General features: G+C 43.1%; 1 protein-coding gene across 1 annotated transcript in view; it reads left to right on the top strand.

Annotated features, from left to right (window-relative positions):
* VPS13C (vacuolar protein sorting 13 homolog C) overlaps nucleotides 1-16,830 on the top strand; it is a 6,956,796-nt gene that overhangs the window by 337,782 nt on the left and 6,602,184 nt on the right. The window contains exon 3 of the mRNA XM_044076309.1: nucleotides 13,964-14,006. Within this exon, the coding sequence (XP_043932244.1) occupies nucleotides 13,964-14,006 (43 nt within the window). The remainder of the gene's footprint in view (nucleotides 1-13,963; nucleotides 14,007-16,830) is intronic.

Below are 16,830 nucleotides of genomic sequence, written 5' to 3'. Positions count from 1 at the left end.
TAGAGAAATCTTCCCTTTCTCCAACTCAAACCATAGATTTCATCGGAGCTAGGTTGGACACACAGGCGTCTAGCCCTCTTAACTCCAGACAGTGCGGACTTTAAGACTCCATGTGCGGGCCATCCTCCTACCCCAGCACCCCCGGCAGAATTGGTCCTGAGGGCTTTGGGTTCGATGGCTGCCACCATCAACCTATTGCCGATGGCGCGTCTGAACATCTGAGTCTTGCAATGGACTGTCCAAGTTCAGTGGTCTTTTCTGCAATTCCCCCTGTACCACCCTATCCCCTCAGCAGGGTTTGCAGGAAGGCCCTCTTATGGTGGCTCCAATCCTCGGACCTCCAGAAGGGGCACCCCTTTTCTATCTCCACAGTGACCACGGACGCCTCTCGCTTCGGGTGGGAGGGGCATTGTGCGGGCAGGACAGTCCAAGGCACGTGGAACAGCACGGAGACACCTCTGCATACCAATGTCCTAGAGATGAGGGTGGTGCTTTTGGCGTTGCAAGCACTACAGAGCCTTCTTCCCGTAGGAACGATTGCAATCCAGATGGACAACATGGCAGTGGTCTGGTACATCAACAAACAGGGAGGAACCAGGTCTTATCCCCTTAGTTGAGAGGCTATGAGAGTGTGGGAATGGGTGATTTCCACCAACCGCTTTCTCATAGCAACGCACATTCCGGGGCAGTCCAACATTTTAGCAGACAAGTTGAGTCGCACCATCCTCTCGCCGTACGAGTGGTCTCTGAACCCAGAAGTAGCGAAGCAGATATTCTCCACTTGGGGTCAAGCTTGTTGCGATCTTTTCGCCTCTCCTTCAAATGCGAAATGCAACGACTACTTTGCTTTAATTCCCCCCACCCAAGGAATCCTCACGAGACGCTCTGGTGCATGCTTGCCCCCCGGTCTCCTTTATGCTTGTCTTCCTCTTCCTCTGATGTTGAAGTTTCTACAAAAAGCCAGTCAGTTGCAGAACAAGATAATCCTCATTGCCCCATTCTGGCCTCACCAGGCTTGGTTCCCGTATCTTTGGTCTCTCCTAGTGAATCCTCCCTGGATTCTGGATCCCGTTCCGGATCTCGTAACCCATCCATTGGATCTTCTGACCCCAAACCTGGACAACCTCAAGCTCACGGCTTGGTTGACCCAGTTCCAAGGTTAGCTAGGACTCCCAGTATCTCTTCCTAGGTCAAAGCTATTCTGGTGGCGGCACATAAGCCAATCCACCAGAAAGGTCTATGATAGCAAATGGAAATGTTTTTCTATTTGAGCGGAGCACAGAGATCTAGATCCTTTCGCAGCTCCATTGCCTGCGGTGTTGGATTTTCTTATCAGGACTCTTCGATCAGGGCGCCAGCTCCTCTACAGTCAAGGTTCAATTGGCGGCTATCTCTCACTACCACGTAGGAAGTGACCTTGGACTGTTGATCTCCTCTAAGTTATGCAAGGCCTTTTCTGAAGGGTACTTTCTTATTCAGATCTCAGGTGAAGGATGCAGTCCCTCCTTGGGACTTAACTTTGGTATTGCAGACACTTACAGCCCCCTTTGAACCTGCAGCTTCAGTAGATCTAAAATTTTTATCTTGGAAAACTGCCTTTCTTGTAGCTATCACCTCAGCTCGAAGGGTTTCCAAAATTCAAGCCCTTTGTGCAAAACCACCTTATTTGTCCTTCCACAAAGACAAAGTCTACCTCAGGACCAATCCCTCCTTTCTTCCAAAAATTGCATCCGAATCGAATATTTATCGGTTCATTAACCTACCAGTTTTTTTTCCCCAACTACCAGAACAAAGGGGAATATAAGTTACATTCGTTGAATGTGCACAGACAACTGCGCTTTTATTTACACAGAACAGCTGGTCCTAGGCAATCAGATCAGTTAATTTCCTTTTCCAAATTTAACTTAGGAAAGGCGGTTTCTAAAGTCACACTGTCTAGATGGATTTCTCAGTGTATTCTGTTAGCATATGAAAGTACTGGTCGGCCCGCACCTCTAGGAGTCAATGCCCACTCTACCCGGTCTATCTCTACCTCTGCGACCTTTCGTTCTAGACTGTCATTGGATGATATCTGCTCAGCAGCAACATGCGCTTCGTCTCATACTTTCATTAATCACTACAAGCTGGATATTGTCTCCAGAGGGAGAGCATCTTTTGGCTATGCAGTGCTCCGGAACATCCATCCTTGAGGACCGCCCAAGATTTAGGTAGCTGGGGACTCTGTCCCATAGGTTGATGCACAAATGAAGTTAACTACTTCAGATTAAGATGTTATGTACTCACCATAACATTCCATTGAGTAGGTAAACTTCATTTGTCAGTAACAGACTCCCCCTCCATCCCCCTGACCTTCGGATGTTCGAGATGTCACCTTCCTTATGGCAAGGGTACGTAGCTAGTTTTGTGGGTGATTGTTCGTATGCTTATCTAGCTGTGGGCAAACTCTTTCTGAGGTCAGGTAGGGTTGGCAAGGGATTATGGGTAGGGGGAGGAGCTTGGAGCTCGGATCTATGCTGTTGGAAACTGCCGGCTCTGATCCGATTTGGATCTGAAGACCCATAGGTAGCTGACAAATGAAGTTTACTTACTCAGATGGAACGTTATGGTGAGTACATAACTTCTTAATTCCTGCATGGGGATTTTACCTCTGACCCTCCTAGATGTGGGCAGTTATTGCTAATAACATTTCGAGTTAAAGCAAGTTCCTTTATATTGGGTTTCTCCAGTATTATACTAGACACACACTGCTAGGCTTAAAAAGACCTTCAGATCAATAGGTCACTAGCCACCTATGAATCTGTACTACAGAATGACAAGAGTGCTGTTGAGGATCTGTGCGTGTTATGGTTAAACACCTTGAAAGAGTGTTGTTGAGGGCACTGGTCTCTTATGCTAAGAAACCATGACATAATTCTGTTGAGGATGTGTTTTATTTTGGTAAGACACCATGACAGACTGCTGTTGCACATTGCTTGTTCACAGAGGTACAGCATAACTGATTGCCTTGTCCCTGCACTAGGGGTGTAAATTCCCCATTACCCTCCCATGGTGTATTGCTGTTAAACAGCATAATTGTGAGATGAGCTTCTTAACATTTAAAAATGACAGTATAAGGTGGTTGTTGCTGCTCCTTGTCTTTGGATGTGACTTGGCAGTGTACTCTGCCTGTGTATATGGGTGAGTAACTAAAATGCTTCAGTTTAATTTAGTCTGTCGCTGTAAATGTGCCATTGGGCAGAAGCAGCTTGGGGCATGTCATACTGTACAAGAGGAAGTATTTTACTAAAATGTAAACCACAGATGTGTAACGTGTCTTGCTCAGTATTTGAGGAGCAGTATTACTTTAAAGAAATAAGTGTTGCTTTATTTTTGCCATTTAGCAGCAAGAAGAAGTGGTAACTGTTAGATGTCCTCCTATTTTAATGTTGCAGTATTTTTTATACGAGTTAACCTCTGCCATGGGCGACCCAACATCCAGTCAGTGTACAAGAGCTTTTAAGCACTGCTAGTACGTGGGATGTCGCACGTATGGCTTTAGGAGCATGTCTGCCATAAAAGCGATGTCCACACCTACAATCCTCAACTTCTCTGCCACCAGTCTGAACGCAGTCTTCGAGCATCTGTCTGTTCACAAGAGTATTTTGCTGCTGGTCCAGTTTTCAGATGTGTCCCATTGTTTTTCTTTTTCTTTTCTAATGCTTTATGCTGTGAGGGTTTCATGTCATCCAGGAAAGGAATGTGCCAATGTGGGAGACTGTTTCTCACCTTCCATAGGCTGTTAAAACTTCATTGTCTTTTCGGAGCTTCTTCTTGGGTAACACGCCACTCCATTAAATGCAGCAATGATGCAGCAGAAGTATCTTCTAGAGCATCTGCATCAGGATCTGTTCTTAGACAGTATTCCTGGTTGAGGCTTCAACTACTTCCAGATGACTATAAAGCAAAATGAATGGATACTCTTTTAGATAACAGTACTTTGTTTTGGGGCTGCAGATTTGTTTAAATATTTGCAGGAGAAGGGTAAGGAATTACAGGACTTGAGACATTGTTTTGCCTGTTCCTAAATTTCAGAGGCATTATCCCTCAAAGACTACTTCTGTTAGGAAACAAGCTCTCCTTCCCACTTCTAAAACAAGAAGGGAGGTAGGAGACCTCCACAGTCTAAACACTCAGCCAGTTCCTGCCCAGAAGCAGCCCTTTGCAGACAGGCCAGCTAGTCTGACTACCACACTCATCTCAGTCTTGCTCCTTTTTATCTTCGTTTTTCCCTGTCTCTTCAGTTTGGGAAACTGTTATTCAAGACTCGTAGGTCCTTTCTGTTGTCAGACAAGGGTACTTCATTGTTTGGAAAACTATTCCACCATCCATGAACATTCCACAACCATCTCACAACTAACTGCATCTATTTTCAGAGGTGTTTCAGGAGTTGCTACATCAGGGAACAATTCAAGAATTTCCTCCACTCCTCAGAGGAAGAGGGTTTTACACCAGGATGTGTCTCCAGGATGGCCTTTGGAGACCCTTTTGGGACTTTTCACAGCTAAACACTACTGAAGGTTTCTACCTTCCACATGTCCCTGCAAACTTTGTTTCTTCTTTTTCCTCAGGCTTGCATAGCCTCTCTGGATATCAAGGATGCTTATCTTCACATTCCCATTCATCCCCTTTACAGGAATTTGTTTCGCTGCTTCCTTGCACTCTTATCTCTGCCCTTTGTTTTTTCCACTGCCTCAAGGGTATGCACAGAGTGCCTCACTCATGTAATTGCTTATTGCAGACTTCAGGACATCCAGGTTTACCCTTACCTTGACGAGCTTCTCTTTCTAGCTCCCTGTCCAGAGTACCTGGAACAAAATGAACAGTTCACAATTTCTTTTCTGCAAAGGTTGGGGTTCACAATCTGTTTCAAAAAGTCCTTTCTTTCCCCTCTCACAGGACCACATCTGTCTGGGGTGTAGGTTGCAGAAAGATCTCCTGCTGGCATCTCTACATCCTCCAAAAGTTCACTGTCATTTCCTTCTTCCAAAGTCTTCTGCCTCTATTCTCTTAGAGCCAGGGAGTTTCTCAGGCTTTTGGGGTTCAAGGCATCCACCATTCCCATGCTACCTATGGCCAAACTTCATATGAAGTTTCAGTAGTACCTGAAATCTGGCTGCAGCATACACATCTACTGGAGCTTGTGGATGTTCTTCGTGTTTCACTGTTGCAGCAATCACATTTGGATTATCTGCCTGCAAGTAGCCCTCAGACCGCCTGAATACCCAGAGTCTTGGATTCCTGTGTCGGGTGCTGTCTCTTCTTCCATGATGTCAGGTCGTCAAGGGTATAAAACATGCAGCCAATGCCATTACATCAGTCTTTCTTGCCATGCGGTGTCCGAAGCAGAAGCAGTTCGCAAGTGCTGGTTGGCTGACTCCTGAATTTTACGTTTTCGAGCTTCAGAACCAAAGTCTTCAAAAAAAGGTAAGTACCCCATTGGGGATCTTCTTGCTCCAACTGATGTCAGTAAAAGTTAACAATTGTCTTACCTGTGGAAAGCAAATACCTCAAAGATTTTCATTCGTACTGCATTCCCTACATAGGCCCAGACCACGACATCCCTCGCTATCGGTTTTGTGCCTTGTTCAACCCCTGAACTATTTGTTGGGCTATCTTTGCAGCAAACTATTTTGGTACTCCATATCAGTACTCTGAAATGGCTTTAAGCCATCCGACTACAGATCTTCCGAAAAAACGTAAGGATAAAGAGACCACGCAAGTCCAAAACTGCTGACGACACTTCCATTAAGCTAGTCGCCAGTCTGCCGATACTCAGTGAGGTGCTGTCGTGGCCCCGGACACCTGCTACTTCAGATTCGGAGGCCTCTACTGAAACCCATTCGGAGTTAGGTATGCCGTGAGATGCTTCGATTATGGAACCTGCGGATGTCTATCTTGGATGGGTCCGGAGCCGCTGTGCAGGCTCCAGCTTCTGAGGGTATATTCAGGAACTACAGACTTGCATTTTAACCTGACGCCATCTTCCAGACGTAAAACTCGCACCACGCCTAGAAAACCAACATCCAAACTGCATGCTCAGGACCATATGCATAAAAAGCAAATGCTTAGAATGGCTGAAGAACTTATTACTTTAATTAGCGGAAGCCAGCCTTCCCCCTCTGAGACCTAGAACAGATTTTCCTTCTGATTCTTCTGATCAGGAATCTGATTCTTCTGATCAAGAATCTTATTCTTCTGATCAGGAATCTGATATTTCTGTTCCTTCTGATTACCAGGATTTGCCCTTATCTACCTGTGAGGATTCTGATGCAGAGGATTTCATTCCTTCTGCTTCCTCTCCAGAAGACTTTTCTTTAGGTGAAACCTTGCACACACTTAAGGAGCATTTCTGCTGGGAAAGCCAGGATTATTCTGACTCCAAAAAGAGGCTTAGGGAATTCTTACTCCTTCCTCAACACAGGCCTTGATCTATCCCTCCTGTCCTGGGCATGTAGATGATGCTTTCTTGGAATCTAGCCTCTCCCCAGACACTTATCTCCAGCTCCCAGAAAACCTGACTGATATTGTAGTACCGGACACTCACAAGTTCCTCTTAAAGAAAACTGCTGCGGAGCCAGAGACCATTTCCCAAGGACCAAAAGGCATTAAGGCTACTGCTGCCAAAAATCCCACCCCTTCTGATGGAGATTCTAGAGCCTTAGACAGATGGGGTAAGAAGGTATACATTTCTGCTACTTTGGCCATTAGGGCTTTCAATTGCCAGTTTCATATGGTAAAGCACCAGCAGCATATTATGGGACTGCTTAAACAGAAAATGTTGATTCCTGACTCTGCTGAACACGAAGAATTACAGGATATAATGCATTCTGCAGAACAAGTTTGTAAACATACTTTGCAATGTGGTTTTGACTCTTCAGAAGCATCTTGCAGGGCTGCTGTTACTGGGTCTGTACTTGGAAGGCATGCTTGGCTTAAGGAGCAAAACTTGCTAAATCATGTTAAAGCTAAATTACTGGATGCTCCCTTAAACCAAGACTGCCTGTTTGGCAACAAAGCAGAAGTGCTCAAAAGAATGGAGGAAAAAGCTAAATCTTTGCAAACTGTTAGATTTCCTACAGCCTCCCAGATTAGTAGGCATTGTCCTTCAAAGAATTCATCCTTTCCAGTCTCTTCCAGGCACTCAGTCTAAACCCAGGAACAGCAGACAACCTAGGTTGCAGTCTCAGACTGCGTGCAGACCTAAGCAGTGTGTGTGTGTGTGTGGGGGGGGGGGGGCGCTCCCACTTCCAAAGCAGGGAGCAGTAAATCACCCCCTATGGAAAAATGGCACAATGACTACTTGACCTTAATGCTCCCAAGCCCTGATCAGCTGCCTGCTCCCTTAGAAGGAAAGCTCGCCCTGTGTGCAAAAAACTGGGAACTCATTAGCCAGGACAAATAGGTTTTGAATATAGTTTCCCAAGGATACAGATTCTACTTCCACTCCCTACCAACCCCAAACAGTTGGCCAGACCCACCCCCAAATCAGTGGGTGGAGGCCCAACAGCAGGTTCTCTCTCTAAGTGTTAGGACTAATCGACTGGTCTATATTATATTGTCGCAAGCTGACAATATTGAATCTGATATTATTGGCACGACAGTATTGAATCTGATATTGTCGGCACGACAATATCGAAAGCGAAGAATATCGGCCAGGTAAACGGAAATCTCCATAGGGAGAGATTTCTGGTTACCTCAATATAGTGTGGTCTCGGAGTTGGTATATTTAATTAGCGGTGTATGTGGGGGGGCGCACTTTAGTTTTGTTTTTTATCCTCGTTCGATATTTTATTGCATCGATCAATTGTGTACGACATTTATTGCTTCACTGCAGTAAAATTTCGAGGTAATATAAACACTATTCAACCTGTCCCAGGAGAACAAAGGGGACAAGGTTTTTATTCAGGACTTTTCCTGGTACCCAGAAAAGACCGCTCCCAGCGCCCTGTTTTGGACCTCTCTATTGTAAACACCTTTCTGGTAATCCCAAAATTCAAAATGCTAACACTTCAGCTTCTTCCTATGCTAGGCAAAGTGCCTGGTTGGCAGCCTTAGACTTAAAGGACATTTACCTGTACATTCCAATAAGGGAATCTTGCAGGAAATATCTACACTTCAGGGCAGGCTCCATGGACTAACAATTCTCTGCACTTCCCTTTGGCTTGCCTACCAGCCATTGTATTTGGAAGGCAGAGAAATATTCAAATATACCCATACTTGGAGGATTGTCTGATTCAGGCAGAAAGCCAGGACTTGCTATTACGTCATCTGGCATTCGTGAAGAAACTTCTAGCCTCTCTGGTGTACACCGTAAACGAAAAGAAATCTCACCTAGTACCCTGCCAACAGATTGTATTCCTGGGAGCAAGCTTAAACATAACTTCCCAGATGGCCTTCCTCACTCCAGAGAAACAAGTTTGACAACCTACTTCAAACTATTTGCCACAAAACCCCAGCTATCTGCAAGGAAAATTCTGCAAGCCCTGGTGTTCATGGCCTCTTACATTCTACTAATTCCATATGGAAGACTGCATATGAGGAAACTACAATGGTATCTAAAAAGCCTATGGTGTCAGCATTCTCAGGACCTGAAATCAACTATTCCTAACATTCCTTGTATAAAGACAGAGTTCCTTTGGTGGGCAGAGGCCTGGTACCACAACAAGGGGCTCCCTTTCACTCTACCCACTGCTGCCCAAACCCTAACAGATGCATCAGACTATGCATGGTGGGCTCACTTGTCAGGTCAGTGCATTCAGGGCAAATGGAACCCGAGACAAATGCACCTGCATATCGACCAAAAAGAAATGTTAGCTGTACAGAATTCCCTGACAGCCTTCAAGGTCCGCATTCTTCCAGGACAACTGTTGGTAAAGACAGAACACCACAGTTATGTGGTACATACGCAGTGGGGAACCCACTTGTAGTGTCTCTGCAGACTAGCCGTGGGTCTGTGGAACCCAGCCTTGAGCTACCAAGTGCACCTGCAAGCTCAATTCCTGCCAGGCAAGCTAAATTCACTGGCAAAAGACTTGAGCAGAAATCTCAATAACCCACACGAATGGAAATGGAAACCAAAAATATTCAACTTCTTGAACAAGTGGGGGACTCCAGAGGTAGACCTGTTTGCCTCCCCTCAGAACTACCAGTTGGACAAATTCTGCATAAGGACTCTCCACAGTCAAGCTTGGAAAGTGGATGCCCTGTCCTTTACCTGGGAAAGCCTATTTGTTTATGCCTTTGCCCCTCTGCCTCTTCTCTCGAAGGTTCTGCTAAAGATCAAACAGGACAAACCAAGGACAGTACTGACTGCAACAGACTGGCCATGCCAGCAGTGGTACCCCCTCTTGTGCAGTATGACACTGCTGGAACCATGGCACCTGCTTCAGATCCCTTTCCTGCTGTCCCAGCATGCGGGCTAGATTCTACCCCTTCTGCTTCAAACCCTGAACCTTGCAGGTTGGCTAATTCTTTGAGCTCTCCAATAGCATCTCAGGTGCTAGATGTCATTCTGGAGGCAAGGAGTCCTAGTACTTGAAAATCCTATGCTGAAAAGTGGAAAATATACTGTTCCTGGAGCCAAACTCAGGGGATGGGCACAAGTGCCCAGCTTACCTCATATTTTTCAGTACTTGACAGAAATGATCCACAAGGGCCTATCCTCATCAATTAAAATTCATGCCTCTGCCATTTCAGCTCATTATAATACTGAGCCCACCCCTCTTCTCTCACCCCCTGCTAAAACGGTTCCTTAGAGGGGCCAAAATTTTAAGACCCCCCCAGGAGAGCCCAAACTCCAGCCTGGGACCCTAACTTTGTATTGGAAAAGCTCACTGTCCCTCCCTTTGAGCCAGCTGCAACAGCAAAGTTGAAATTACTTTCTTGGAAAACAGCCTGCCTTCTAGCCATCACTTCAGCAAGAAGAGTGTCTGAATTACAGGCCCTCATGGCAGTGGAACCCTTCATTATCTTTAATGCAGACAGGGTTTCCCTCAGGACCAATCCTTTATTTATGCCCAAGGTGGTGCCTTATGTGGCCCTAAATCAGACCATTCATTTGGCTACTTTTTTCCTTAATCCACAAAACAAAGGAGAACGAATACTGCGCACACTGGATGTGCACAGACAACTTAGATTTTATTTGGACAGGACTAAGCCTCTCAGAAAATATGAACAGCTGCTAGTTGGCTTTGCTGCACGGACAGAGGGGAAGGCCATTTCAAAGCAAACAATTTCAAAATGGATAACCCATTGTATTCATTTCTGCTACAAGCACCATGGAAAACATACCCCACAGGGGATAAGATCACATTCTACCAGGGCTGCATCTACCTCTGCAGCCTTTCTCAGAGTCCCTACCAGGGACATCCTGGAAGCTGCTACCTGGAGCTTTGTACATACCTTCACCAAGCATTACCACGTGCCTCTTCAAAATCCAGAGCTGGTTTTGCCACTGCAGTCTTGCAGGGATTAATAGCTGGCCCTAATGCTCTCTGACTTCCTCCTCCCTTCCTTAGCTTTGGGAATCGACCCAAATGTGATGACTGCAACAGTGAAACACGAAGAATATACTACAGTTGTGTACACTTACCATAAATGTAGATGTTGGAGTGTATTCACTGTTGCAGTCCTGGTTACCCTCCCTCCAGCCCCCTGACTTCTCTTGGCTCTACCTTTCCTTCTTGTTTGGTATTTGTTTACTGATGCATTTTCTTTTTGATGGACCTGTACTATAACATAAATTTGCTTCCCATTGTGGGGGCAGCTGACATCTGAGGCAAGAAAACCAATGTAATGGTATTGGCTGCATGTTTTATACCCCTGACAACCTGACATCATGGAAGAAGAGACAGCATCCGACGCAGGAATCCAAGACTCTGGTATTCAGGCCGGCTGAGGCTACCTGCAGGCAGATGACCAAAATATGACTTCAACAGTGAATACACTCTAAGATCTACGTTTATGATAATTGTACACAACTGTACTTTCCTCTTCTCCCTTGTCTCAAAAAGGAACTGCTTTGGTGGATTCAGCAGATTTCCGTGAACCCAGGTCATTCCTCTTCCCACTCGCGTTTACAGATGCCGAGCATCTAAGCTGGAAGGGGCAGTCTTTGCTTCCATGTAGGTACAGGGCCTCTGGACTCCTCCAAAAGGAGGGGCATGTCAACATCAGAGAGATGAGCCCTCATATTAGGTCTTCAACCTTTTCATCGTCATCTTTGTCCATGATCTCTAAAAACTGTTTACAGCCAACACCACAGTTCTTTGGTGTGTAAACAAACTGGGTACGAAGTTGTACAGTCTGTGCAGGTTAGCTGTTATGGCATAATCACTGGCAGTTCAGTACCAGATGACTCTTCTGGCAGTTTACATCACTTCATGTCAGAATTCTGTGCAGACCATCTGAGCAAGTCCCATGACCCAATCCGACAAATGGATGATTCACAGGGATGTTTCTGGATATTGCTGGTGGGGTGCTCGTTAAGTATATCTGTTTACCCTCCCCTCTGAACACACTGCTTCCTGTTTTTTGTGCCAGAGTCCCAGGTCCCTTGGTTTGGAAGGTGAAAGCCCTATAAGTGTCATGGAAGGGGATGTTTCTTTATGCATTCCTCACTTTCCTCTCATTCAGAAAGGCCTGCTCAAGATTCAACAGGACAAACCAAAAATCTGGCTGGTGACCTCCTTTTGGCCAAGACAATATTGGTTCCCTCCTCTGCATTTAGCCAATGGCAGTCATCACAGGTTACCTCACAGGGTGTACATTCTCACACAGGACAAAGGATATCTTATCCTTCCACATCTGTCAACTCTACATCTGACTGTGGGTGAGAAACATCGGATTCCTTTCAGACACTTTTTTTTTTCTGAGGACATGCTTAGAGTACAGCAGGAGGCCAGAATACTAGTAAATCCTGGTTATTCAAATGGATGAGATTTTTTATCTGATGTTGTTTACACAACCTTGATTACTGTCTAGATATTCCATTTGTTCTTTCCTACCTGTGAGTTGCTCAATGATGATTTGGCTAACTCCTCTGTGAAAGTCCATCTGTCAGCCATTCTGCCTGCTTGCCTTTGTCTCCCCCTTTGACTTCTAGGTTATAAGTTAAACTTTTTCTCAAAGGCAACTTTCACATTAGACCTCCCATGAAGCCTGTTCCTCCTCCTTGGGATTTGAACTTTGTTCTGGAGAAGCTGACTGTGGCTCCATTTGAGCCTGCAGCTACAGCTTCTTTGCAACACTGTACTTGGAAAACTGTTACTAGCTTTGACCTCTGCTGGAAGGGTATCTGAGCTTTAAGCCTTAATGGCTTCCCCCACGTTTTCTGGTTTTCCACAAGGACAGGGTCATCTTGCATACTATAACCCTTCCTTTATGCCCAGTGTTGTGAATGAGTTGTCTTTTAACCAAGCTATTAATTTGCCCACCTTTTTTCCCTCTCCATAATCCTGTTGAGAGGATCTTGTACACCTTGAATGTGCATAGACCACTTGGTCATAGTTTTATCCAAATAAAATCCATCAGGAAATCTGATCAGCTGTTTTCTTTTCATCTCAGGGCTCAAGGACTGCATGTCTCTAAGCACAATATTTCCTCCTGGATTTTGACTGTTATTTCTTTGTATGTTTTCCATAGGAAGAGCCTCTCTTTTTGTGTTTAGGTTAATTGTACTAGGTCTGTGGTTTTTTTTAGGGTTTGGATACTACCATTCTAGAAGCAGCTATTTGGACTTCTGTACATACCTTCACCAAGTATTATAAGTTGGACAGCATCTCCAGGTCCTAGAGCTGGTTTTGCTTGAGCCATTCTTTGACTTTGTAGAGAGGAGTTCTGGTCCATTCACCTCCCAGGATTCCTCCTGAGCTTTGATGCTCTCCATGTAAAGATTACTGCAACATTAGAATAGGGGGACATAGAGTAATTGTGTAAAATCTTATGACAATAGATGTCGTCCTCTTCTATGTTGCAGTATTCTATCTCTCCCTCCTTCCCCCTGGTTTCTGCTTTTGTTCTGGATGTCTAAAAATGTTTGTTCCTTAGACTGGTGTTCCTTCAGTGGCATTCAATTCTGAGGATTGTATGTGCGTACATTGCTTTTATGGTGGATGGACTCCTAAACCATGCATGTGACATCCCACGGACTAGCAGTCCTTAAAAGGTCTCTTATACTGGCCAGATGTGTGGTCACCCATGGCAGATGTTCCCTCATTTGAAGAATACTGCAACATAGAAGAGAAGAACATGTACGGTTAAGTAAGTTCTTACAGAACTATTTTTTTTAGCAATTGGTAGCTGCACTGACCTGTATTCATTAGTGGGATATAACAGATGCTGCCCTTCACTTTCAGCATAATGGATTTGAATTAGGGAGATGTCCTTTTATTCTTGTGTTGCAGTATTCATAACTAGGGAGGTTGCTGCATGCAGCACCTGACAGCTGGCCAGTATAGAAAAGTCTTAAGAGCAGGGGTACGTGTAACGTTTGTCAGAGCCATAAACCGATTGCTATAAAAGTGATGTATGCACATACCCACTTCAGTATGAACTACTGCATACAGTAGTACCCCTGGAAGCAAGGAGGAAGCTCCTAATACTTTGGTATACTGGCTGGATGTCCGGTGCTGCAGGCAGCAACCTTCCTACAATTATGAGTACTGCAACATGGAAGAGGAGGACATGCAAGGTTATGTCAAGTTCTTTTCTTAGCAGTATATAATATCTAACTTTTATAAGATGCAGCCTGTAACAGACATGGAAGATTGTTTTGCATACAAAGGTAAGTCTGTGGTTTGTCCAGCCATTTGTGACATTGTATTACTTTATAATACATGACTATGCAGTTCGTCATTACTTACCTGTAATTTATTCAGTTTAATATGTAAATACTTTTCTAAACAAATTTGCTTTTGTTCAACAGAGTGACCTTGGAGTACCTTTCAAAGTTAAGGCTGGACAGATTGGTAAGTAGTTTTTAATTGAAGCTCCCATTTCTCTATAACAGTGTATGACTCTAACAGTGTAGTGAACAGTGTGACGCTGTGATTTGCTCCCAGATTTCTGTACTGGTGGTGTGAAACAGTATATGCTCAAGCAGATTGGAGAGAGTGAGTGTATGGTCCCGTTCCCTTTATTAAAAAGCTAAAAGTAGCACTCCATGAAGGTCACTAACTTACTAGACCAGGTGCTTTCATTCCTATAGATAAAAGAACTTGAGTCATTAAAACATAATTTCTTGTTAAATAAAACTGGCACCAAATCAACAGTTTTTAAAGATACATGCATCATAGCTCTCAACCTCTGGGCACAACAAAATCTGGACAAAGCCAAAAATTGGGGGACAAAGCCCCAAAAATACGGTCTAATTTTAAATATTGTTCCTATAAACTTAGAGTGCAATGTGTTGTGTTATGCATTTTCTGAAGGATAAAGCCTGAAACTCAAACGCCTGTTGTCATATACTGACTTCAGTCCCCACTTCGCCACAGAAATACAGAAAAAACACAAATTTTATGAGTTATGACAAGTATATTAAATGCATTTAAAACCCTTATTTGCAAATAATTAAATGAAAATGTATTCAGAAATAAAAAAAATATGTAACTATCGAAACATACATGTATATAATTAAAGTTCATGTACTAAACTTTAATCAAACCATAATTAGAATATATCTGTGTATCTATATAATTCATAGTAAATAAGCTTTTGCTTTTAAAATGCAACTAGTTGAAATCAAATCCTTAATAGCAGGTGCAACTGCAGCATTCAGTAGCAACTGCCAGTGAATTTCCCTCTCCCTTTGTTCCAATAATAGCCCCTAGTCGTCATCTCTAATGGGCGAAAAACTTTTTTCAAGACAGTAAAAGATAATTTTCTAAAATGATCACATTGAATTGAATGTTTGTTTAAAGCAGTGGAACTATTTTTCTTACAGATAACATAAGTGTGTTGATATGGTAGGGTTTTTCAAGGACCCCTCTGTCTCACCAACATGAAATGCAGGGCAAGAGGAACAAAAAGCAATATAAACTACGCCTCTAGTATTACAATCATAACTACTCCTAAGGGAAATCAGTTTAGAATATCTGGGAACAGAAAAATACATACCACTAAAAATAAACTTATACTGTTTACATGATTCACAATTCCTCATGCCCAAATTCTTTGTAGTGTTCATACTTCTGGTGTAATTCTGGTCTATAATACATTTTCAAATTCCTACTATTCTTAAATACTAAGTATTTATGCAATAGATCATATGCACCAAAGACTGCCCCAGTGACTCATTTTCAATGAATGTACAATTCTATTGCATTCTAATACCGGTGTTCGAGACAAATTATTAAAAGTAGACCCCTTGGCTACTGTACCAATAATTTGATGTAGAAGTGGTCGATATCTCCAAGTTCTGACTTTTTACCCAATCACTTAATGCCTTCAACATAGCTAAAGGGTAACCATGACATTCAAACAAATTGCACAATTTAATTTCTTGTTCAAAGACAATTGTCAGAAAAAAGCCTAGTCATTCTAATTAATTACCCTCTTACTAAATTTCTTTGCCTAAATCATGTTGGCTGTCAATGCAGGTAACCATTTGAAAACGTTTCCTTTCTATAAATAGTTGACTCGTACCTTTTCTCGTTAACACTTAGTAACTGTAATATCCAAAACAATTGTAATTATTTACCTGTCAATGTGGGATTCTAAAAAAATCTGTAGAACGGTTAGTCATCCAGGTACCTCAGACAGATCTGTATCCTGGACAAAAGGAGAAAGTGAAAATAGTACTGGTTTCCCAATACCACGAGCAAGTTAGCAAAGATAGGTGCCAGTGCTGCTCCTATAGCAACACCCTTAAGTTGTTTAAAATCTTCACCTTCATAGTAAACAATTGTTAGCACTATCTCCATACATTGATATGTAGTGCCTATCTCAGATTAGTCTAGGTTGGTACCAACTATTGCGTAAAACTTTTTCCATCCTTGCTTGGTGAGGTATTACTGGGAATAAATCCTTAATGTCGATTATCGCAAAAAATATTGGGCAAATAACTAGTCTTTTAAAAAAAAAAAAAAGAGTGATCACTTGTGACATCAGTTTTACACAAGTAATCAAACTGTATTAAATTCAAATGAACAAACATGCTTCACATATATTGCTATGTATCCTATAACCAAAGCAATAGTACATAAATGATTCAATTCCTGCCCCCCTTTTTTTAATAAAACCAGCATCTTTGCTTATTGTCGTAAGTGATGGTTTAACAATCCTACATTTTTATATAAATGAAAACAAACCACACCAACACAATCCTAGTTGCAAGAAGTTTATATCACAAACCATACTGAAACACTCCCAGTTGCAAACATTATGCATCACTTATCTACCCAATCATTTTCAGTCAAACATTGCATAGCTCATTTAAGTCCTGCCTTCCTTTAAACCTCCAATCCTCCCCGGTAATGTACTGTTACCACAATTACCAGTTTTTCTTATTTAGTTTCCTCCTACCTTTTTCTAAAGATATCAATTCCATTTTCATCCGTTACATTCCCTACTTATAAATTGTTGATTTAGATTTTGATTTCCATTTTATAGTAATTGCTTCTTTGGCAGCCACCATAATTAGAGACTGCAAGGCCTTGTCATGTCTAGGCAATTCTGATTTTGTATTCTAGCTCAGAAAAATCTCACTCGCAACAATCTGTCCACCCAGCATCCCTGACAGTGCATTCTGCAGGGAATCCTTAGTCTGCGAACTTCTAGCACTACAAGAAAATT

Source organism: Protopterus annectens, chromosome 7.part0 (assembly GCF_019279795.1).
Source record: "Protopterus annectens isolate FY-2018-M chromosome 7.part0, PAN1.0, whole genome shotgun sequence".
Classification (NCBI taxonomy): domain Eukaryota; kingdom Metazoa; phylum Chordata; order Ceratodontiformes; family Protopteridae; genus Protopterus; species Protopterus annectens.
Note: the sequence above shows the minus strand (reverse complement) of the source record. Positions and strands in the feature narration are given on the sequence as shown.